The sequence below is a fragment of the Schistocerca serialis genome, chromosome 3 (genome assembly GCF_023864345.2).
Source record: "Schistocerca serialis cubense isolate TAMUIC-IGC-003099 chromosome 3, iqSchSeri2.2, whole genome shotgun sequence".
NCBI lineage: Eukaryota > Metazoa > Arthropoda > Insecta > Orthoptera > Acrididae > Schistocerca > Schistocerca serialis.
In genome coordinates, this window is record NC_064640.1 from 205,659,888 (window position 1) to 205,685,933 (window position 26,046).

The window sequence follows — 26,046 nt, forward strand, 5'->3', positions numbered from 1 at the left end:
GATTAGTATGCTTGTATCATCAGCAAAAAGAACTAACTTTGCATCCTTATCAATATAGAGTGGCAAGTCATTAATATATATTAATAACAATAAGGAACCCAAGACTGAACTAACCTCTCCAGTTAGAGGACTCTGCTATTTTTTGTAGACTATCTGTACTGTTAATTCCAACCTTCTGCTGTCTTCCAGTTAAATATGAATGAAACAATTTGTGTTCTGTCAAACTCATACCACAATACTTAAGCTTATCTAGAAGAATTTCATGATTCACACAGTCATAAGCCTTTGAGAGATCACAAAATATCACAATGGGTGATGTTTGGTTATTCAAAGCATTTAATATTTGATCAGTGAAAGCATATATATCCCTTTCTGTTGAAAAACCTTTCTGAAAACCAAACTGACATTGTGTTAGTACTTAAGTTTTGCAAATATGTGATGCTACACTAGAATACATTACTTTTCAAGAATTTTGGATAAAGCTGTCAGAAGTGCGATTGGGCAGTAGTTGTTAGCATCAGACCTATTCCCTTTTTTGTACAATGCTTTAACAATAGCGTATTTCAGTCTATCTGGAAAAATGCCCTGTTTCATGATCTACTACATATGTGCCTGAGAATCCTACTTATTTGTTGGGAACAAGCTTTTAGGACTCTGTTTTAAATGCCATATGAGCTTTTACATTTGAGTGAATTTATTATTTTCCTTATTTCAGTAGAAGAGGTGGGTCGTATTTCAGCTTCATCAAATTGATTATTAAAGGTGTTTTCTACTTCTGACTTCTTGTTAACAAATTTTTCATTGAGTTTGATAGAAATACAGTCTTCCTGTACTCTTGGTTGCCCTGTTTCCCTTTTAACAATATTCCAAATTGTTTTAATTTTACTATCAGACGTGCTAATCTCAGACATAATGCACATACTTCTGTACTTTTTTAATAAATTTTCTTAATACAGTGTAGTAGTTTTTATAATGCATCACTGTTTCGGGATCATTACTCCTCCTAGCTACAAGATACATTTCTCTTTTCTGTTTACAGGATATTTTTATCACTTTAGTAAGTCATGGGTTTTACATGGTTTCTGACAATTATATGTCACTGTTTTCTTAGGGAAACTGTTTTCAAATATACTCACAAAGGTATCACGAAATAGGTTAAATTTTAAATTAGCATCAGGTTCCCTGTATACCTCATCCCAGTCTAGCTGTTGCAAGGTTTCCCTAAAATTTTCAATTGTTAAATTGTTAATTGAAAGCACTATTTTGATCTGTTTTGCAGTACTGTATGGAGCTATATCACAAACTGTAACTAGCTTTGCATCATGATCAGACAGACCATTCTTAACAGGAAAAGTTGACCAAAGTTGCCTGAAAAAGGGTCAAAGTAAACCCCAGATTATGGTACCGGAAAAAATACACTAATTATTCCACATTATGATTATTTTACCACAAACGTGGATGGACAATGCTGCCAGCAAAGTTTTTATCACATATTTTCCAATTATATACAAAAGCATAACACACAATGTTGTGGTCCAGAAGCACTCGGAAGTGACGTCAAAATGACGTGCATGCAAACATGCTGCACACTTGTCGACTGATCGAGATCCTTGGTCGAATCGAGTTAGAGTGAAAAGTATCTGCTATTTCTTCAGGAAGTCTACAGGCACGTTTACACTGAGCTCAGAACATGTTTTTGTTCGCAACATTGTGTGCAACTTGTTCCATCAACATGTTGGCAACATTGTTCATTGTTTGCATTCCCGTTTACACTAGCGACTAACATTTCTACATATTCGCGTAGTCTGCTATGGTGAACTGATACGAACATTTTTACTTTGTGTATTCACATCAAGAGATATGGTATGTCAAGTGAAGAGGAAGAATTAATGAAATTTAGTGCTTAATGAAATGAACAGACGAAGAAAACGACGTAGTTGTCGTTGGTGGACCAAAACATACAATAGAAGACATGGTGGGAATGACATCCTTTCTGACTGAATTTTTAAGACGTTTCTGGCTTTCGTAACTTCACTAGGATGTCGCCGTCATAATCTAAAATAGTGTTGAATATTATAGGACCAGTTGTTTAAAAAAGAAGACACAAATTTCAGAAAAGCCTGTAAAGCGAAGACTTGCTTTTACTCTTCGTTTTCTGGCATCAGGAGACCCCTATCAAAGCCTTACATATTTATTTTCTCATTTCAAGGCCAGCCATATCTCAAATAGTTCTGGAAGTTTCTGAAGCTTTGGTTGAAGGATTATGTAAAGGTATTAAGTTATGTTAACAGTACTGAAACACATACCCCAGCAAGAGAAGTGACACAACTCGAAAATGGCAGTTTTGAGTTTATGTCACTGAAAAATATGGATACAATTACAGTATTACTTTTGTATGTAATATAACAAAATATACTGCCATTAAATACTTACTTGAAATCTAAAAGAAGCTTATACTCCTTCACTATAAGTATCATACAATTCTTTAAAAGTATTTTCTCAAATATTGCATTTTTGAGTTGTGTCACTGTTCTTGCCAAGTTGCGACGTATTTAATTGATTAGATGTTTATTTTTATATTATTATTTACATATTAGCATTATTCCATGAAGACAATTTCTTCAGAATCCAAATCAGATATGCTACAAATGAATGTGACAGGGGAATCTGCAGTTGAAGTTCAAGCTGATGATCCTGCTGCATCTTTGTTTGTTACTGTATGCTGCTTCTTCCTCAGAGCATTCAGTTCTTCCTCGAAGAGTGTGAAAATGTGAAATCTTATGGGACTTAACTGCTAAGGTCATCAGTCCCTCGAAGAGCACATCACTTATTCGTTTTGTAGCCACTGCTCTTTCATAGGGCGGAAGCTCTTTCTACTTATTGACAACAATTTTTTCGAAGTCTGTTGCTGAGTCCTGTTGTTGTCTGTGTTGATGTTGCTGCTGCATAATGTTACGCAACATTTCGGCTGCATTAAGTATGGGATCGCTTCTTCCAATCCCCCCCCCCCCCCTTTCGACTTGTTTTTGTGGAGGTGGTGTACTGTTCTCTTCATCTATCTCTGCAGGTTCCTCTGTTTCAGCTGCTGCATGCTGAAGCAGCTCTTGCGAAACCTGAAACCAAACTGACTTGTTTCAGATGCCAGCTACTGAACACGAATGGTGTTCAAAATAAAGTGTGTTCCGCCAGGCACTCCACTTCCCACATTGCGTGGGCGCAACTGATGGCAAGCATATTGCTCTACAGTGCCCTGTCGCTAGTGGGAGCGAGTTTTATAACTATAAGGGGTCGTTTAGCATTGTATTTCATGCTGTAGTTAACGCAAACTAAACTTTTTATATAGTGACGTTGGCTGCCAAGGGAGGATTTCTGATGGAACTCTTTTCAAGAATGCCTCCATAAGTGAACTCATTCGCAAAAATAAAGTGAACTTGCCATCTCACGAGTGTTTACTTGGAGGGACAAAGCCACCACCATATGTATTCACGGCACAAGACGCTTTCCCAGTACAGGAAAACATCATGAAGCCGTATCCAGGTAGGCACGACAGAGGCTCAAAAGAGAGAGTCTATAACTACTACTTGTCAAGGGCAAGGATGAGTGTGGAAAACACATTTGGTATTATGGCATCAGTGTTTCGTGTCATCTGCAAACTGATGCTATTATAACCACAGGAGTCACAAACCATCAAAATGACAGCAGTGTGTCTGCACAATTTTTTAAGAAGAAATTAGGCATCAAAGAGTTATTACAGCCCACCAGGAAGCGTCGATTCTTTTTGTCCTCAATCAGGTGAAGTTATCCCAGGGGCATGGAGACGAGATTCTAATGCATCCTCTATTACTGCACTCCCAAACATACCATGGAGAACTTGTCAAATACCCAAGGAAATTCGCGACGAATTTGCCAACTATTTTGTGAACCTACAAGGAGCTGTTCCATGGCGAAATAATTACAGTTAAAATTGTTGTACTAGAGAAGAAAATTAATCGTATGCAAGCATAACCTTGTTTACCTCTTCAATTGTTTCTCAGGCCTCCTTTGGTTCCTGGATATCATCCAGGAAACGTAGATATTTAAATCCAAACCACTTTGTTTCGTAAAGTGTGTCAGTACCACATCTATATTTTTTACTGTCCTCTATTTTTCTTTTCTCTCGTCGGTACTGAGACAAGAGAGATTTAATTTTTTTGTCCACACCACTGCTGCCGGTGCCAAGCACCACAGCAACTTTTTGTAATGAATCACGTTTGATTTTATTATTTTTTTGTAACCTGCGCAACGTACAATCCACAGGCACTCCTCTTCCTCATAGAGCGATATCAATTAGAAAATTTTGTCTCGTGACCACTCCATTTCAAACAAAAACGAAGGAAAATAAAATAAACGCATTACTACACTCACAGCAAAACAAACACCAAAACACTCACTCAGAGGAAACAATTAACAAACACTAGCGCTGCATAGCGGAATTTAGTGGTAGCAGGCCACGAACAATGTTTCTTTGATCTCTTTTTATATATGAAGATGGTCTCTGTTTTTTCCGACATGTTCGAAAGAACAGATTCCATCTTCATATATATAGTTAAGGCTCACCGACCATTTGACCATCTTCTGTGGAGGTGCACAAACATTGCCCTAAATCTTACGGGAATCGGTAAAGCCGTGAGTAATGAGTGTAATGGGCAGGGCCAATACGAATATACTGCGGGACAATAAGCTGGGAATGTGGGTCTCGCGGGAGGCGTGCCAGAGATAAGTCCCTGCAGTCGCAGTATCCTCTGTGTCCTCGGTGGCTCAGATTGAGCCGGCACGATAGCTCAGCGTGTTCGGTCAAGAGAGCTGGCTGGCCTCTGTAATAAAAAAAAGCTGACTGATAAGATCAACAACGAGCTATGACGGATGTCATGTGACGCCCGCTACGACGAAATACAAGAACCATAACGTAAAAAAAAGAGAGAGAGAAGATGGATAGAGCGTCTGCCATGTAAGCCGGAGATCCCAGGTTCGAGTCCCGGTCGGGGCACACATTTTCAACTGTCCACGTTGACATATATCAGCACCTGTATATGTCTTCGATCTCTACCGACGCAGGCGTGGAACACTGTTTTGTGTTCCGAACATTGGTAGACCATTACTAGCCGCGAACGATGTTGCGAAATCAATGTAAACGCGCCTTAACACACAGAACGTTCCGTTGTAGTCCACAACCACTCGGAAGTGACGTCAAAATAAGATGCGGGAAGGACGGCAAAGTTAAATTTGAAAATTAACTGAAAAGGTTCCTCCTCGATAATGCGTTTTTTCTGTAGAAGAATTTCTATTTTTATATCATGTAAAAGGTGGTGGGTAGGAATTACTAATTCAAATACCTATTTAAAAAAAATAAAAAAACTTGTAAATGGTCAGTATGTAACCATATATGTTATGTGTATGTATGTAAATCTTCTCGTTCCACATTACTGGGATTCATTGGACGTATGGTGCTTGGAACACGAAACCATAGCATATCAGATGAAATCGGAATGATCGTAGATTATTATCTTTGATATAGGCGCTTCATTTGTATCTATGATTCGTTAAAGCTCCGCTAAACAAATGACAGTGTGACTCGACAGACGCTGTTGTGGGCAGCAGCTAGCATTAGTAAAAAATGGAGAAATACAGGAGGAAGACCGTAAGAATTCTGCCATATGCGCATTAAGTAGACTGCACTTTGTCGTTGAAATATAGCATAGACGAAGAAAGTGAATTGTTGTGACACCTTTATTTGCAAAGAATCATACACTTGGTTATCTGTATTTTTGTTGATTACTGTATTTTTGTTTTGAAGGTAGTCGTGTTTACTTGATGTTTTGGTTGACATAAGATGTGATTTTCATTTTTTCTTTCATTTGTTTTATTAGACAGTGTTTATGATTTACTGCTGTGATGTACCACAGCCCCGGTTTTTGTTTTCTTGTAGATGCGTACTTGCATACAACACGTAGATTACAATTCTGCGCTGCTACGCAGGAAGAATGGGAAGTAGATCACTGTACGACAGGTTTAATCTAAATGTCATTTTTTTGCGAGCACCAAAAATGTTTTTTCATTGAAGCGGCCAATTCTTTTGACCTGTCCCGTTACAAATGAGCTAACGCTAGGTTTCTACACACCTCGAGGTTACGTTAAATCCTAACGAAAATAAACATTTTGACAGCCCTGCGAAAAATATGCAGTTAGAAATTCATTACAGCCAGATGTAATAGCAGGGAGTTTATTCTCAGTGTTATCCCATTGAACTCCGACTATCGCCCATTGATCCCGAATATTTATCTGCACAACCTGCAAATGGAGATGAACTGTGGGATGGTTCCTTATAGCATTGAGACGCCAATTCCAGCTCATTCCTTGTCTATTTATATATAATGCTTAGTACACAGTGATGTCGATGCTGTCATTATTGAATTCGAAACTTCTTTCTTAAAGTGTGTCAAATGAACTGTAGTTTAAGTAGATCATGTACTGAGAGTTCAGTGTTAATCACCTCAAAGACCATAATAGTTTCAACTAATTCCACCCTCTGGACATGATACACATTATTGGTAATGATTGCTTTCAAAAAGAATATGTAGGGCCTATTTATTTTTGTGTTTACTGTAATAGAGAAGTTTAGTGGCTTCAGGAACTAGAGGGTACATAGAGGACATGAGTATCACAATTCGGAATTAATCAGAGTTAAGTTATACATCAGTGATGTGAGCTAAGACTTTTACAGATGAGAAACTTGTATACAAACAAGAAGAATTCTTTTCATCTAATGCCATATATGAATTTTATAAATTAGGAAGGGTCCGCACAAAAAAAAGTTAAAAGTTGATACATGTTTTATTTCAATGCAAGGTCAGTAGCAATAAAATGAAATAAGTTATATGTCAAAAGTTATCATTGTGCAAAAAGTATAGAAACAAAAAAGTTTTGTGTAGAGAAACATATAGAAGCATGTGCCTGTGAGCTTAAATTAAATAAAGGCACATTTATAATTGTAACTGTATATAGGTCCCCATCAGGAAATTTTCATCTATTTCTGAAAAATTTGGACTCCTTGTTGTGCTATCTGTCAGACGGGGGGAAGCAAATTAGTATTTGTGGGGACTTCAATGTAGATTCTCTGAAAGAGGGTAATAGGAAAAATGACCTTGAAGTATTACTCGGTTCTTTCAATTTGACACCCGTTATTGATTTTTCCTACTCGGGTGGTAAAGGATAGCAGCTCACTGATAGATAACTTCTTTATAGACCAAGATAAGTTTAACCAGATAAATGCTCAACCTGTTGAGAATGGTCTTTCTGATCATGGTGCACAGCTAGTTACAATATATGACATAGCTCCATTCAGCAATACTAAACAGTCCTCCAAAGTAGTACGTTCAGTCAACAATTTAACAATTGCAAATTTCAGGGAAAGCCTACAGCAGTTAGACTGAGATGAGGTGTACCGTGAACCTGATGCCAATTTAAAACATAATTTATTTCATGACATTTTTGTAAATGCATTTGAAAACTGCTTCCCCAAGAAAATAGTTAAATATACTCGTAAGAAACCTTGTAACAAACCATGGCTTACTAAGGGTATAAAAATATCTTGTAACCGGAAAAGGGAAATGTATCTGACAGCAAGAAAGAGTAGTGACCCAGAAACTATCAAAAATTATAAAACTACTGTGTTATATTAAGAAAAGTTATTAAAAAATCCAGGAGTATGTGTATCATGTCTGAAATCAGCAACTCTGATAATAAAATTAAAACAATTTGGAATATTATTAAAAGAGAAACAGGTCAACCAAGAGCAGAGGAAGACAGTATTACCATCAAATTGAATGAAAACTTTACGAACAAAAAGTCAGAAGTTGAAAATATTTTTAATAATCATTTTCTAAATGTTGTGGATATAGTAGGATCCAGGTGTTCATTAGAAGATGCTAGGCTGTTAATGGAAGAGGCCATACCTATGCAATTTGATACAATTGAAATCTCACCCACTTCTCCCTCTGAAATTAGGAAAATAATAAACTTGCTTAAAAGCAAAAACTCGCATGGAATTGATGGCATTTCCAGCAAAATACTAAAAGCTTGTTCTCAACAGATAAGTAAGATTCTCAGCCACCTGTGTAATAGCTCTCTGGAACAGGGCATTTTCCCTGATAGACTGAAATACACTATTGTTATACCTTTGCATAAAAAGGGGGATAGATCTGATGTCAACAATTACCTTCCAATCTCCCTTCTAACAGCATTATCCAAAAATTTTGAGAAAGTAATGTATTCAAGAGTAGCTTCACTTATCTGTAAAAATGAAGTACTAACAAAATGTCAGTTTGGTTTCCAGAAAGGCATTTTCAACAGAAAATGCCATATGTGCTTTCACCAGTCAAATTTTGAATGATCTGAATAACCGAACACCACCCATTGGGATTTTTTGTGATCTCTCAAAGGCTTTGATTGTGTAAATCATGAAATTCTGCTAGACAAGCTCAAGTATTGTGGCATGAGTGGGACAGTGCACAAATGGTTTAATTCGTACCTAACTGGAAGAGTGCAGAAAGTTGAAATAAGTAGTTCTCGTAACATGCAAAGATCAGCACATTCCTCAAACTGGGGAACTATCAAGAATGGGGTTCCACAAGGGTCAGTCTTGGGTCCTTTGTTGTTCTTATTATATATTAATGACTTGCCATTCTATATTCATGAAGAGGCAAAGTTAGTTCTCTTCGCTGATGATACAAGTATAGTAATCACACCTGAGAAACAAGAATTAACTGATGAAATTGTCAATACTGTCTTTCAGAAAATTACTAAGTGGTTCCTTGTAAACGGACTCTCACTGAATTTTGATAAGACACAGTACATACAGTTCCGTACAGTGAATGGTATGATGCCATTAATAAATATAGACCTTAATCAGAAGCATATAGCTAAGGTAGAATAGTCCAAATTTTTAGGTGTGTCCATTGATGAGAGATTAAATTGGAAGAAACACATTGATGATCTGCTGAAACGTTTGAGTTCAGCTACTTATGCAATAAGGGTCATTGCAAATTTTGGTGATAAAAATTTTAGTAAATTAGCTTACTACGCCTATTTTCACTCATTGCTTTCATATGGCATCATATTTTGGGGTAATTCATCACTGAGGAATAAAGTATTTATTGCACAAAAGCGTGTAATCAGAATAATAGCTGGAGTCCAACCAAGATCATCCTGCAGACATTTATTTAAGGATCTAGGGATATTCACAGTAGCTTCTCAGTATATATACTCTCTTATGAAATTTGTTATTAACAACCAAACCCAATTCAAAAGTAATAGCAGTGTGCATAACTACAATACTAGGAGAAAGGACGACCTTCACTATTCAAGATTAAATCTAACTTTGGCACAGAAAGGGGTGAATTATACTGGCACTAAAGTCTTTGGTCACTTACCAAATAGTATCAAAAGTCTGACAGATAACCAAGTATTTAAGAAGAAATTAAAAGAATTTCTGAATGACAACTCCTTCTACTCCATAGAGGAATTTTTAGATATAAACTAAGAAAAAAAGAAAAAAATATATAAAAAAAATAAAAAAAATAAAAATAAAAAATAAAGAAAAACAAAAAACACAAAAAAATAAAGTTGTTATATTAACTTAAGTATGTTGTTAAATTAACCTAATTATGTCATGTATTGGAAAATTCGACTCGTTCCACATCATTACGAAATATCGTATTCATGATCCATGGAACTAGTATTAATCTAATCTAATCTAACAGATATCCTTCATATGACCGTTTTGGGTAAGAAAATAATCAAGAAAGTTCACTGTTTCAATAGAAAAAAACCTAACTGAAAACTGGTATTTGAAAAAAGTTGCATGTACCATCTTGACTAACGTAATCAAAGGTTTATGTCCAAACATGTATTACTGATTTCTATTTTTGCCGAGTAGGTGACACAACTTAATTCATAAATTACTGGAGTCTGCTGCGCTGCTTATGTTCATTTAATAAGTGAGGAATCATTTTTGTAAAATCGTTTTTCTTTTCCACTGTGAGGCAATTATTGCATTCCAGTGGTTTTAGTTCCATAGTGCATAGGTCTTGTGGTCACCTTCCCTTCTTTATAGTGTTACATGTTGTCCAGGGAGCAATGTCATAGACCAATGTTTTCACTTGTACACAGGCAGGATTCTCCTTCGTTGACTTTGTTGTATTAAACCTGGGGTATGTTAAATTATTCTGTGTTCCCATAGCTATCTGCAGCTTTTTGTAAATCCTCAATCATTCCCCTCCATATTTACAATAATATAAGGATGTTTTTGTCTACTAGGTGTTATTAATGTTGCCAGATCATGTGGCACAAACATCTTACTGACACGTTTCCTCTTCTCAACCTTAGCAGTCGCGGTCACTAGGAAGAAACAAATGACCACTAACAACAAACGTGTGACTAATGTCATCAAAGTGACCTTTTGCATTGAGATGCAAAAGATCAACGACCATCACCTTATTTTTATTTTGTCTGATGCAATTAACAGTCCAAATTACCAGCCTTCTCTTACTACAGGATTTCTTGGAATGTTATTTTGTATTCCAGTATTATAGTTTGGGTATCAGTTGGCAAAACCAATGACTGTAACTGGAGGAATATTGGCCGAGGTGACGGACTGATTTGTAGTGTAGCCTGACTGCAGTGCACGGTGGAAGTGCCGTCAACATCATAAGTGAACTTTTACCGAAATGTTAAAAGTACTAGGGTTTCAAGTAAGGTATATCACTCCTTTGGGTATGTGTCATGCATTTCTGACCTTTTTTTTTCCTTTGGGTGGCAATATGTGTTATATTACTAGAAGCCCCCCCCCCCCCCCAAAAACGCATATCATATTAATTATTTGAAATAACTATAAGACTGAATTTCCCTTGTGTTTGTCAGTGGGAATGGAATGTATTACAAATGCAGAGGTACTCAATTTACTTGATTGGCAATGTGTCATTGTCTTTGGCAAAGGCGGTTGACCCCTTGATCATAGAGATTGTCTTCAGATTGACGTACTTCTCTCTCTCTCTCTCTCTCTCTCTCTCTCTCTCTCTCTCTCTCTCTCTCTCTCTCTCTCTCTCTGTGTGCGTGCGTGCGTGCATGAGAGAGAGAGAGAGAGAGAGAGAGAGAGAGAGAGAACCTTGGAGATTGCCACACAAACAAGCAGCAGGTATTTATGAATGTATTTTGATTAAATTTTGTTCTTAGAAGAGGATATCTAGGGTTTGCGGGAAGGGTATTCAATTTAGTTTGGATGAGCTTGTCCACAAAATATGTAGACTTCAAAGGTTGGCACATTTGTGGAAATGTAATTTGAGAATATTGGCTACAGTTGTAAAAATTTCATTTAGTACAATCTGTGCCTTTTAGTAAAGTGTCTTGCTTCTTCTTCAACAACAAAAAGAAACAGAATGAGAAATATTGCTAATATTTATGGAACTTCTTGCTTCAGTTTTCAGCTCAGTACTGTTTATCTTGTAGATAAAATAACTAGTACTCGTCTTTTACAACTGGGTTGAAGTTGCTAAATACAATTAATCATTAATCCTGTCTGGAAGATGAACAACATTGGCTGGTGAAGGGTGCTTACCTGAACAGCCTGAATCCCAGGAGTGACTTGTCCAGTTTTTAGTTAGCTTTTATTTACAAATGTAATAAAGAAACTATTCATTTATGGGGCATTGATACTTTTTTCATTGCAAGGGAAATGATAAAGAACAATCTGTTTGCAGGTTTCTTCCTTTTATACGATATGATGGTTTAGAAGTGTAAAATATGCCAAAATGCAAATAAAAAAGCAGTTAGTAAACCTAGTGTACGTATGAAACTGCCTGGCAGATTAAAAATGTGTGCCGGACTGAGACTCTTAACTCTGGACCTTTGCATTTTGCGGGCAAGTGCTCTACCAACGTAGCTTCCCAAGCACGACTCTCAACCTGTCTTCACAGCTTTACTTCCATCAGTACCTTGTCTTCAAACTTCACAGAAGTTCTGGAAAACTTGCGGGACTAGCAGTCCTGGAGTAAGTCTCAGTCTGGCATGCAGTTTTAACCTGCCAGGAAGTTTCATATCAGCATACACTCAGCTGCATAGTGAAATTTTCATTCTGGACAATATACATAATTCTTTAACTATTGGTTGAAGAGATGGCATGACGTTTTTTCCACCCTGTGATGATGTTTCGTTCATAGAATTTCTGATATTTTTTTTCTGTAGCAGCCTTAAAAAAGATGATTTATAAGTTTTTGAATGACAATCTGCCCCCAGGAGCTGTTGTAACTTGGAATAGAATCTCCTTTTGCCTTTTCCTTTTCACTGCTGCACAGTTTCGGCTAAATAGCAAATTTCTCTATGGTGTAACCCATCAAATGGACATATTTGCGCTATACTTGAAATATATGTTGATCATACATTGTTAAAATCCAGTAGGATGGCTGGACTTTAAAATAATCACATGACACAGCAGTGTTGTAACATACCGCATGCAAATATAATGATAATTTAAAGTAAATGAAATGCCCTCTCCCAAAAACCGGGATATCCTCTTGTAAGAGGGAATATGAATTCACGGTTGGTATTGTTGTTTATTTATTTTGAAGCCTAGCCACCAGAATGCATTTTAAGAATGTGTGACTAACATACAGATTTGACTAAGCAAAATATGTCTGATGGGTTATAACATACACTTAAAATTGTTGCACAGCCAAAACTATGCAGTAATGAAAAAGACAAAATAAGAGAATGATTTTTTCAAAGTTAAGGCAGCCAGTCTGCCAGATGTCATTCTAACAATTTTACTTTGGCTGTGGACCCCATTGCAACTAGTATGTTATATCTGTAATTCTTTTACTTTGTGTTTCTAAAATATTTCCTGCAAGTAAGAATAATTGGAAATCAGTGATAATATTAAAGTTTTATTTGAAATTTATGTACAAATAATCCAGTAAATCTTAAAGTTGTGTAAGTTAAACCCATGTGATGAAATGTTCACATGGTAGAGGGTGAAAATTGTGAAGTAGAAGGAAACAGCGTTTGTTGGAATCAGTGTTTCAGATATAATCTGTATTAATAGTGGGAGATATGTGATGGAAAAATATTTTGTAATAGTAAATAAACTGTATGACACAGTCAGTTTTCAAATATCACTAATGTGGCTGAAATGGAGCATGATTCCTGTATACAACTGTGGAAAAGCCAGTTAAAAATAAACTATAGAGACAATATCAAGGCATTTCAAAATGATATATATAATTTTTTCCATTAGACATGTCACATTGAAGTTTCTTACCATTGCTTGTGCTGTTTAATAATTGTTATGTACCTTTCAATTTATAAATAATTATAGCAACTAATATAGTTAGGACAATCACTAATGACAAGTAAAGATTTTATGTTTGTGTGTAAAATAAATTAGTTTACTTCTGTTAAACATGCGACAGAGAAAAAGGCATGGAAAACAATTATTTTGGCAATTCGAGAAAATCTTATGGAATTTAGTTATATATTTGATGTCTATTGTTTTACTGGTAGCCAGAACCTTTCATTATACTTGCATAGTAATGAAACGTTATTTCTATATTTCTACTACTTGTTATATATTATTATAGATACTTGATGTGTGTTAGGCACGTGACACTTTGTCCATAATAAATTAATTGCCATAGAGCTTAACAGGATTGAAACATACCACAAGAAAACTATAAGACAAGAGTAAAGGCTCATTTAGTCTTTAAACTAGTAAGACAACCACCTGATGGTACCTATACTTCATGAAAAGATTTTGAGTGTGGTCCACAATTACTCTACCAGGCTACGCTCATAAACAGGCATTTAATATCAAATGACACATTCATAGACAAACATTAAATATCAAATAAAACAACACTATACTTAAACAAATTATCACTCCTGCCAGCTGCTGGTTCAGATAAAACAGACGCTATGTGGATACCATCAGTCAAAACCTGTTCATCCTTGTCCTCTGGTTAAACAAAGATGGTTGTTGGTTTTTGCAAAATTAGTCTCCTCAGTCTCATCATCTACAGTTGACGTTACAAGTAAGATATCGTGTAGGCCTATATTGGATTGAGAATTCCTAATATCACAGATACAGAAAGCCTTAATCACATCACAGATATCATGTGCAATGTTATCAGATTTCTTGAATTTCTAGGGTGGTTTTTGTTGGTGACAATTAGCAATGAATCTGCTGTAGTACCACTAGCCTGTTTACTGGGTGACTTTGCCAGTGTTTTCTTAGCTCTGTGGACTGATTTTTCCCAATGCTTGAGGAGAAATTTTATGAACATTTGTGTCTCATTGCTGCCTTGTAAATTTTTCTCATTCTCAATGGCAGTGTTTCATTTCTGCAGCCCTGTTGCATTACTATTCTTGGTCTGCCAGTGTTGCACTATCTTCTTCTTTTGGTGATACTCTCTGCTTCTCTCTTACTGCTTCACTTTAGAATGTTTTTCTTCTTCACCTGCTGGCTTCTTCCTCCAATTTTGCCAGTTTACTTTCCCAGGTGTAGGAGACATGACCACTAGATTTAGCCAATATTACCACTAGATTTAGCCAATATTTTGGAATAAGAACAGGCTTGTCACACACCTAACAAAATGAAACTTGCAGAATGCTAAGAGTAATATTTCAGAAACAAACAAAATTAGTTGAGAATTGAGTGTTCGTTTGGACTCATTTGATGATGAAATTAGAGCATACACGTTCTCAGCATAGAAGGCACTTTTTCACAATTTAAGCACAGAAAAAATATCTTAGGTTGTTAGCCTCGTAACTAGAACTGCATGTCGAAACATTGGTGGCAGCCATTTTTAATAATTTGGGCGATATCTCCAGATATGATTTATGGAGGCTAGGTGTAACTATCAGTGATACCAATTTTGGAAAATGCTTTCCTGTTGCTTACGGAAGAAAAAAGTCGTATGCCTAACAGGATCTTTACAATTCCATCTTTACTGTTATACCACTCTTGGTACATAAATTACTGATGGTTAATTTTGTTATATTTGGTAAATACATATAATTATCTCGATTTCATATGCTACTTTCACTAGTTTCTTGAAACCTGAAGTAGGTATATCTTGTCTAAAAATATTGTGGAGCATGCTATCTGTATCATTTAAGAGCAGCAACAATCTTGCATTGAGTAGGTACTGAGCCAGAACTAACATTCTTAATTTATCAATTTTGCATTATTTGCCAGAAGCTATGCATGGCCACAGAAGAGAACGCAAGATAGCAATGTATATTTGCATCTTTTTTGTTAGAATGTAGTCTAATGGCTGAGTAGCCATTCAGTACTGTATATCAGGAGCATTTGTGTCAAATGTATATATAGTGTACCCCAATTTTCATAGAAATTTGTGTTACAGGCAGAGGACCTAATCAAACTGCTCGTACCACCTAAACCGTCAAGACGATCGTCAGGCAGGCCAGTGGCACCAGCTGGAGCCAGTGTGTTATCTTATCAGGAGGGCAACTGTATCCTTATATCTATACCCAAGAGCTCATGTTTCAGTAATAGTTACATAAATTTTGTTGAAACTTTGTGATATTATTTATGTAAATAGTTTTCTTAGATATGACTGTTTATATTCTGCTTGTGCACTTTACCTGTTTATTAAAAAAGTGTGTATTGCTTGTTCTATTCATATGAGTTAAATGAGAACAGTTTTTATTTTGCTTGATTGTTGAAGGTTCTACCTTCAGAAATACCTGATATTTCAGTTCAAACCACGTTCACATTTGATACAGTGACAGATATTAATATAGTGTACGTTAATGGAAAGTGCTTTGTTGAATAATGCAAGGTGTTAAGGTATCAACTCTGTGTATAATTTAGGCATTGAATGGTCGATAGGCAGAGACAAGAGACTGAAGATTTTGCTAAGCTTTCAAATGAGGTCCTGCAGAGCTAACTGGCCCCTGCCTGACAAAAAAAGTTAAGAACCCTTACGAAATTTCACAGATTGAGAAGGCGTGCAATATTTCAGTGATACCAAAATAATCAAATTTACCTAAACTTGTCAGTGTGAGGCCACTTATCACTGTGACTTTGCACCTTTCTGAACTGGATGCAGGCACTGTTTCATTTGGGAGAGGGTCCCATAAAGCTGTTGTAGTCTCTCCTGAGGCAAGCAGGCCACAACTGTTTAACTGGTCTCTGATATTGGTGTTATGACGGAGTTGACATCCGAGCTGGTTCCACATGTATTATCTGGGCCAGGTCTGGGGATCTTGCTCGGTATGGGGTCACCTCAGTGTCACACACAGTTCATAGATGCATACAGGAACATGATGAGTCAGTGGAGTGAAATTGGTTGCATAAATAAAGATTTTATCTTAATTGTGACTTTTTAAAATATCCATAAGCTCGGGGGGCCTCCTGACAATATTTCATGACGATTCACGCAGTATGTGGAAATCATAAAAATGACACCACGATACTGTCACACAAGAGATAACACGAGTGTGTGCGAGAGGTCTGAGATGTACCGTTTGGCCATGAATGTTCCTTCAGTCAGTAACAGTTGTATCATGAAGTTGTACCTTGTGGTTCCCCACACGACGACACAAGAAATAACACTGATGTGCCTCTCCAAAACATTGGTTGGTTAGTTAGCTACATGTTTGCTAGACCGTTTGAACAATTCTTTTATCTCAGCATTAGTTTGCCGGATATGGGCTTGGCAAGACGTGGCTTCCTCGTCTTTGTCAGCTGAAGCGGAAGTACTGACAGCACTCAGTGCCCTCTGCTGCCTGAGCAACACCAACTGGGGTGCAGATCACTCTATGCTGCTGCAGCTCTACAGAGCCCTTGTTCAATCATGCCTTGACTATGGGAGTCTGGTTTATGGTTCGGCAGCGCCCTCAGCATTACGTTTACTTGACCCAGTGCACCACCGTGGTGTTCGTCTGGTAATAGGAGCTTTTAGGACAAGGCCCATGTCAGGGCTTAAGATTGTGGTTTGTGTCTGATCTCTTCTGTCTGAAGTGGAGTCATTGCCTTTATCACCTATACTCTAAGTCCATTCACATACATCTCCATGGTGTACAGCTAGGCCAAAGCTTCGCCTGGACCTTTCACATGGTCCTAAGGACTCAGTTAACCATGTGGCTCTCTGCTGTCACGTCCTCTCGATTCTTGACATGTACCAGGACCATGAAGTGGTTTACACTGATGGCTCGATGGCTGATGGTCATGTTGGCTTCGCATATGTTCATGGACGACATATTGAACAACACTACTTGCAAATGGCTGCAGTGTTTTCACTGCACAGCTGGCGGCCATTTCTCGTGCTCTTGAGCGCATCCGCTCATGCCTGGGTGAGTCGTTTCTCCTCTGTACTGACTCTTTGAGCAGCCTGGAACCTATCGACCAGTGCTATCCCCGCCATCCTTTGGCAGCGACCATCCAGGAGTCCATCTATGCCCTGGAATGGTCCAGTTGTTCAGTGGTGTTTGTGTGGACCCCAGGTCACGTCGGAATTCCAGAAAATGAACTTGCCAACAGGCCGGCCAAACAGGCTACACGATAACTGCTTCTGGAGATCGGCATCCCCATAACTGACTTGAGATCATAATTATGCCACAAGGTTCTTCAGCTTTAGGAGACAGAAGGCATAATCTGAGTACGCACAACAAACTGCCTGCCATTAAGGAGACTATGAATGTGTGAATGTCCTCCATGCAGGCCTCTCGCAGGGACTCGGTGGTTCTCTGCTGGCTCCACATTGGCCATATGTGGCTAACACATGGTTACCTCCTCTGTCGTGAGCACCGACCTTGGTGTCTCTCTGGCTCCCATATGACCGTCGTCCACATCTTACTGGACTGCCCACTTTCAGCCCTTCTGCGGTGGACTTTTAACCTTCCCAGCACCCTACCTTCGGTGTTGGGCGACAATGTCTCAACAGCAGATTTATTTTTATGTTTTATTCATGAGGTTTTTTTTTTATCGTACTATCTGAGGGTGGGTGTTTAGCCTTCTCTCTGAGGTCACCACCCTCCCTCCATTTTACCTCTGTCGCACTTTCTTTGCATTTGTTTGTCTTGGTGGTCATCTTTATCCTGCGTGTGTTCATCTCGCCTTGTCTTTTTTGGGTGGACATTTTAATGTGTTGCAAAGTGGCTGACTCGTCCTCTTCTATTATTGTCATCAGCCAGCCCAGACCATATGATGGTTTTAATACCTCCTTCTACTTTTCCTTGTGGTGTATGTTTCCTAATTTTTTGTTCATTCCATTCGTTTTCTTTTTAGGGGAGGTGTTGGGTGTTTTTGTACCTTGAGCCTTGCTTGCGTCAGGAAGAAGGGACTGATGACCCTGTAGCCGGCCACGGTGGCCGAGCAGTTCTAGGCGCTTCAGTCCGGAACCGCGTGACTGCTACAGTTGCAGGTTCGAATCCTGCCTCGGGCATGGATGTATGTGGTGTCCTTAGGTTAGTTAGGTTTAAGTAGTTCTAAGTTCTAGGGGACTTATGACCTGAGAAGTTAAGTCCCATAGTGCTCAGAGCCATTTGAACCCTGTAGTCTGGTCCCTTTTATACCCCAAACTAACCAACCAACTCCCTCCAGTGACCTACCAAGGCCTCCGTGCTTCCATGCTGTGATGTGCTGCCACTGTTATTCATGCCAAAGGTGGATGTACTGGCTATTAGGTAGGTGGTCATAATTGTTCTGGATGATCGGTGTAAGAAGTAATACATAACTCAAATGTGGAAAAAATTGGACATGACCTGCATTTTTACTCAAGTGTCCAAATGTGCTGATAGCCCAGATCTTGCCTGTCTGGCACTTACTAGACTCCAGCATAGTCATATAAGATATGATTTCTGTCATGTGACATGCCAAACTAATCCATACATTGTCCTGCCCTCAGATGTGTCTCCAACACAGTAACTATTTCAACTTCAGTTGTTCGTAAGTCGTTATAAATGTGCACTTACGTATTTTGAAATAATGTGCCATGATGAGGGACACTTGTACGTCAAAAGCTGGAGTGCTGTTGTTCATAGTTATCATCATTTGTTATGGTTGCACGAAGTTACTTTTGTTCAGCTGGAATCGTGTAGTAGGGATGATGCCACACTTAGCAGGTTAAGATATGCCCATAAAATGTACAATATTCTGTGGGCATCGAGTGAAAGTTATCTTGTGGCTATTGGTGTGAATATGTTCTTTACACTTTCTTTCAAACAAGCTTCTAAAAGCAGTTCAGTATAGTTCATTATCACTATTGGCTACTGTTTTCTCTCCCTCGCCCCCCCCTCTCTCTATCCGTCTCTCTCTCTATCCGTCTCTCTCTCTATCCGTCTCTCTCTCTATCCGTCTCTCTCTCTATCCGTCTCTCTCTCTCTATCCGTCTCTCTCTCTCTATCCGTCTCTCTCTCTCTATCCGTCTCTCTCTCTCTCTATCCGTCTCTCTCTCTCTCTATCCGTCTCTCTCTCTCTCTATCCGTCTCTCTCTCTCTCTATCCGTCTCTCTCTCTCTCTATCCGTCTCTCTCTCTCTCTATCCGTCTCTCTCTCTCTCTATCCGTCTCTCTCTCTCTCTCTCTATCCGTCTCTCTCTCTCTCTCTCTCTATCCGTCTCTCTCTCTCTCTCTCTCTATCCGTCTCTCTCTCTCTCTCTCTATCCGTCTCTCTCTCTCTCTCTATCCGTCTCTCTCTCTCTCTCTATCCGTCTCTCTCTCTCTCTCTATCCGTCTCTCTCTCTCTCTCTATCCGTCTCTCTCTCTCTCTCTATCCGTCTCTCTCTCTCTCTCTCTCTCTATCCGTCTCTCTCTCTCTCTCTCTCTCTCTCTCTCTCTCTCTATCCGTCTCTCTCTCTCTCTCTCTCTATCCGTCTCTCTCTCTCTCTCTCTCTATCCGTCTCTCTCTCTCTCTCTCTCTCTCTCTCTCTCTCTCTCTCTCTATCCGTCTCTCTCTCTCTCTCTCTCTCTCTCTCTCTCTCTCTCTATCCGTCTCCGTCTCTCTCTCTCTCTCTCTCTCTCTCTCTATCCGTCTCTCTCTCTCTCTCTCTCTATCCGTCTCTCTCTCTCTCTCTCTCTCTCTCTCTCTATCCGTCTCTCTCTCTCTCTCTCTCTCTCTCTCTATCCGTCTCTCTCTCCTTACACACACACACACACACCAATTGGTGTTGGTGGTTCAGTACCTTGCTTCCATAAGGGAAAATTTATTTAGAGAGTATAGAAGTTATATTACTATTTCATTGACTACAAAGTAGAAATTGTGCTAACTTCTTAGTTTACATTTGCTCTTCAGTATCATAATATAATTGAGACTTTCCTACAGTAATTGACAAGTCTTTGAAATTGCTATCCTTAACATAATATTAGCCAAGCACCTGAGTGCATTGTACGATCCCAACTGTGCGGATTCATACTTTTATCAGTGCTTCTCTAATCCATTAAAAATTGGAGAAGGCTCATATGGTATTGTATACAAAGTGATAAGCAAAGAGGATGGTGTGACATATGCTGTGAAGAAGTTCAAGAATAAGATAAATAGTGAGTCTCAGTGGTGAGTAATCTTCCAAACAGTTGTATTTACATTTCATAAGTGTTTAAATATCAGGTTTTGTTTATTTGTTGATGCCTCCATACAGTGGCTCTTTCTGTAAGATTCCTGTTTTTATATGTGCAGTATAGCACAGGTCATAAATGTTAGTTATATGTGTGTGTTTATATCAAGTTCGTGCATTGCTATAGTACCAATCAACCTGTCAAATACGGTTTTGATTGTATCGCTGCTTGGAACCTCTAACTGATAAACAATGAACATACAGAAAGATGGGGAATCTTAACTGCCAGTTTGTTTACTAAACATTAAAATGCAGTTTTATACTGAATGTTGCTGTATAATATTATGGGTAAGAAAATCCACATTCATGTGAGAGAAACCTATTAATACATTCTTGCACATGCTTTTCTTAGGACGAATAATTTTATGCGCTCATTTCTTGCAGAGAACTAGTAATTTACATGTAAACTAGAGGTGTTACAAAAATACACATTTTGCATAATATTCCAAACTGCCTGTTTGTCTAAATGTCATGGGACTTCCAGATATTTGTTCAGTGATTTATGTGGGCAGAAGTTAGAGCTCAAAATCAAGGTGGTAGAAAATACGTGGAAGAATTATTCCTTATACACTCCTGGAAATTGAAATAAGAACACCGTGAATTCATTGTCCCAGGAAGGGGAAACTTTATTGACACATTCCTGGGGTCAGATACATCACATGATCACACTGACAGAACCACAGGCACATAGACACAGGCAACAGAGCATGCACAATGTCGGCACTAGTACAGTGTATATCCACCTTTCGCAGCAATGCAGGCTGCTATTCTCCCATGGAGACGATCGTAGAGATGCTGGATGTAGACCTGTGGAACGGCTTGCCACGCCATTTCCACCTGGCGCCTCAGTTGGACCAGCGTTCGTGCTGGACGTGCAGACCGCGTGTGACGACGCTTCATCCAGTCCCAAACATGCTCAATGGGGGACAGATCCGGAGATCTTGCTGGCCAGGGTAGTTGACTTACACCTTCTAGAGCAAGTTGGGTGGCACGGGATACATGCGGACGTGCATTGTCCTGTTGGAACAGCAAGTTCCCTTGCCGGTCTAGGAATGGTAGAACGATGGGTTCGATGACGGTTTGGATGTACCGTGCACTATTCAGTGTCCCCTCGACGATCACCAGTGGTGTACGGCCAGTGTAGGAGATCGCTCCCCACACCATGATGCCGGGTGTTGGCCCTGTGTGCCTCGGTCGTATGCAGTCCTGATTGTGGCGCTCACCTGCACGGCGCCAAACACGCATACGACCATCATTGGCACCAAGGCAGAAGCGACTCTCATCGCTGAAGATGACAAGTCTCCATTCGTCCCTCCATTCACGCCTGTCTCGACACCACTGGAGGCGGGCTGCACGATGTTGGGGCGTGAGCGGAAGACAGCCTAACGGTGTGCGGGACCGTAGCCCAGCTTCATGGAGACGGTTGCGAATCGTCCTCGCCGATACCCCAGGAGCAACAGTGTCCCTAATTTGCTGGGAAGTGGCGGTGCGGTCCCCTACGGCACTGCGTAGGATCCTACGGTCTTGGCGTGCATCCGTGCGTCGCTGCGGTCCGGTCCCAGGTCGACGGGCACGTGCACCTTCCGCCGACCACTGGCGACAACATCGATGTACTGTGGAGACCTCACGCCCCACGTGTTGAGCAATTCGGCGGTACGTCCACCCGGCCTCCCGCATGCCCACTATACGCCCTCGCTCAAAGTCTGTCAACTGCACATACGGTTCACGTCCACGCTGTCGCGGCATGCTACCAGTGTTAAAGACTGCGATGGAGCTCCGTATGCCACGGCAAACTGGCTGACACTGACGGCGGCGGTGCACAAATGCTGCGCAGCTAGCGCCATTCGACGGCCAACACCGCGGTTCCTGGTGTGTCCGCTGTGCCGTGCGTGTGATCATTGCTTGTACAGCCCTCTCGCAGTGTCCGGAGCAAGTATGGTGGGTCTGACACACCGGTGTCAATGTGTTCTTTTTTCCATTTCCAGGAGTGTATTTTCTGTAGTATGTGTATTTTGATGTTTTGCAGTCATACACTAGGTTGAAGGAGACTTCTGTTAATTGCTGTATGAACAATGTTGATTACTCCAAAATTGTCATTTAATTACTTCCCTTTTACAACTGCTGCAGATGGAAGGTTGCCTCAGCTCTCTAACAGAAATGAGAAGGCAAGGTTAATTTTGTGGTTTACTGTATGATGCCCAATAATAGTGTTTTCTAGAGTAACTGTGCATTTGTGTAAGCCCATAAATTAGCTATCACAACAATCTTTTGTATCAGTTCATTAGCCTATACTAGGCCTAAGCACCTAAAAACTCTAAGACTGTGACTGCAGTATGTGTATAAGATGATGGAACACATGATCAATGGTTGATTAGTGTGGTGGCTGGAGTCACACCATCTTCTCACTAATGCTCAGTGTGGGTTTCGAAAGTGCTGCTCAGTGGTTGATCATCTCATCACCCTGTCGACGTTCATCATGAATAATTTTCTGCAGAAGCGACAAACAGTGGCCATATTCTTTGATTTGGAGAAAGCCTGTGATACCTGTTGATGAACAGGCATTCTACGTACTATGCACACATGGGGCCTTCGCGGTCGTCTTCCCAATTTCTTCCGGGAATTTTTAACAGACAGAGTTTTCTGGGTACTTATTGGTTCCTTCTTATTGTCCCACACATTTTCACAGGAGAACGGGGTGCTTCAGGGCTCTGTACTGAGTGTCATCCTCTTCGCCATAGCCATCAACCCAATTATGGAATGACTTCCAGCTGGCATTTTCAGTTCTCTCTTCATTGACGGTTTTGCTATCTATTACAGCTTCCAATGGACGTATCTCCGGTAACACTGTCTTCAGCGTTGTCTGGACCGTCTCTATTTGTGAAGTGTCACAAATGGTTTCCGCTTTTCTGCTACCAAATCCGTTTGCATCAACTTCTGGCGGTACAAGGCATTTCTTCCACCATCCTTGCGACTGGGCCGAACTGCTCTCCCATTTGTGGACGCAATGAAGCTCTTAGGGCTTACATTAGATATGAAACTCAGTTGGTCTCCCCACGTGTCCTACCTGGCTGCACGCAGCACCTGGTCCGTCAATGTCCTTCGTGTATTGAGTGGTACCTCTTGGGGAGCTGACCGCACTGTCCTCCTCTGCCTCTATCGATCTCCTGTCTGCTCTAAGTTGGATTATGGATGCATTGTCTACTCCTCTGCATGGTTGTCTATCTTACGACATCTAAATACAATACACCATTTGGGGATCCGTCTCACCACTGGTGCCTTCCGTACTAGCCCAGTTGAGAGTCTCTCTGAAGAGGCCAGTGAACTACCTCTGTCATATGGCGCGGCATCTTGCTCAGTAGGTATGCGTGTCGGCTTTCTTCCATGCCAGGCCACCCAACCTTTGACCCTTTTTTGGATGACATTCTTGACCACCAATACAAGATGTACGTTTCTTCTCTGTGGCCTCCCGGCGTCAGCTTTCGTCACCTGCTTCAGCAGCTGCGGTTCACACTTCCTGCCCCTTTCCTAATGGCTGAGAGCCCTTCACCACCTTGACTTCAGGCACAGGTTTGTGTTCTTTTTGACCTCAGCTCGTTCCCGATGGATTAGACTCCCGACCTGACGTATCGCTGCAAATTTCTCGAACTTCATTCACAACTTGCCGATAGCATTTTTGTGTACACTGCCGGTTCCAAGTCCGTCGACTGTGTTGGCTGTGCTTTTGTCATTGGGGATGATAAGTTTCAATACTGGCTTCTCAACCAGTGCACAATTTTTACCGCAGAGCTTTTTACCCTCTATCAGGCTGTTCACTACATCCGGAGTCACCAGCTCACTCGCTGTGTGATATGCTCTGACTCCCTCAGTGCCCTTCAGAGAGTGGATGACCCAGATCCAGTCCACCCCATCGTTAGACGGATCCAGGACTGCCTCCTTTTGTTCCCAGATGGGGGAGCCCAGTGATGTTCATGTGGGTTCCTGCCCATGTTGGTGTGCCTGGGAATGACGCTGCTGATGCTGCAGCCAAGGCCGCAGTCCATCTCGGTTGTCTCACCTCTTACTCTGTTCCCTCGCAAGATATTCGTACTTTTCTCTATCAGCGTATCACGTCACTTTGGCATGACTATTGGTGCTCCCTCCATGGGAACAAACTCAGAGAAGTGAAACCTCTCCCAACAGCCTGGTCGACTTCCTCCGGCCGTCTCGCCGTGAGGAAGTAATGTCAGCTCAGTTGCGAATAGGGCACTGCCGCTTTAGTCGCCGCCACTTGTTGAGTGGTGACCCTGCACCCAGCTGTCCTTTCTGTAGCCAGCCATTAACAGTCAGACATTTCCTGATCCTCTGCCCGTGTTTTAGCCACTTACGTCTCAGGATCGGGCTGCCGCCCACATTGCCGGACATTTTAGCGGATGACGTGCGAGCTGTGGCTCACGTTTTAAGTTTTTTAAAAAGCAGTAATTTGACAAAAGACTTTGTTTCTACCTGGTGACTCTGATGTCTTGTTGCCATCTTTTAAATACTCGTCCGTAACATCTTGACATTTCAGATTTGTTTTTTCTTCCTTTCTGTATTGGACCTCAAAACGGTTTTTTACCCTCGCAGTCCCAGCATTCTATGGTTATATACTGGGCACTTATGACTTTAGATGTTTTGCGCCCTAAAACCCCACATAAAAAAAGCAATATGTGTATCCATTATTAAATTTTTGTTAATAATATTTACTCAGTCCAAAGGAATTTCTGTATTTGGTCAGTAAACACTAGACTAGGCCTGGCCAAGATTTCCACTCCAGGAGTTCACTCACACGCTGAGGGTGCAGCAGAGTCTGGTCTATGCTCCAGTCTCCCCCACCACTGTGTTACTCTGAGCAGGAGCAGGAGTGAGAGTGAGACGGCTATGTGCTGAAGGCTGCACAGATGGAAAACTTCGGAAGACATATTTGCAACACAGTGTGACTACTTCTAAGAGCAAAACTTGCAGCATATTTTTCTAAGCAGGATTTTACGTTCATTTATCTGGGTAAAATAAAATTAAAAAAAGAAAACTGGAAATAAAAAATATAAATCTTATACTGAAGTGCATATTTTGCCCTGCAAATTTGTACTACCTGTGAACACAATTCTAATTGTTTCTAAATTACACTTGACAACCTTGAATGTGTGTTTTATGGTACATTGTTGGGAGTCTTAAGTGTTGTTTCATTTTCACTGTTGATTTAACACTAATCATTATTATTAGCAGTTTATCACTATAGGGCAAACATGTTTCTTGTAAGGAAGATTTTCTGTAACGAGTTACAGAGGTTTGATTGATGCAAAAAATTGTGCTGAACTTCTAGCAGATGATGAATTAGCAGAGTTCAGAGATGTAGAGTTTGAGCTCAC

The 26,046-nt window shown here is 40.1% G+C and overlaps 1 protein-coding gene across 5 annotated transcripts in view; it reads left to right on the top strand.

Annotated features, from left to right (window-relative positions):
• Positions 1-5,604: 5,604 nt before the first annotated feature.
• Positions 5,605-26,046, top strand: part of LOC126469922 (membrane-associated tyrosine- and threonine-specific cdc2-inhibitory kinase) — a 177,821-nt gene continuing 157,379 nt past the window's right edge. For all 5 annotated transcript variants that reach the window (XM_050097315.1, XM_050097318.1, XM_050097316.1 and 2 more), the window contains exons 1-3: positions 5,605-5,677; positions 15,453-15,561; positions 20,418-20,601. In XM_050097315.1, coding sequence (XP_049953272.1) covers positions 5,654-5,677; positions 15,453-15,561; positions 20,418-20,601 — 317 coding nt within the window. In that variant the 5' untranslated portion in view covers positions 5,605-5,653. The remainder of the gene's footprint in view (positions 5,678-15,452; positions 15,562-20,417; positions 20,602-26,046) is intronic.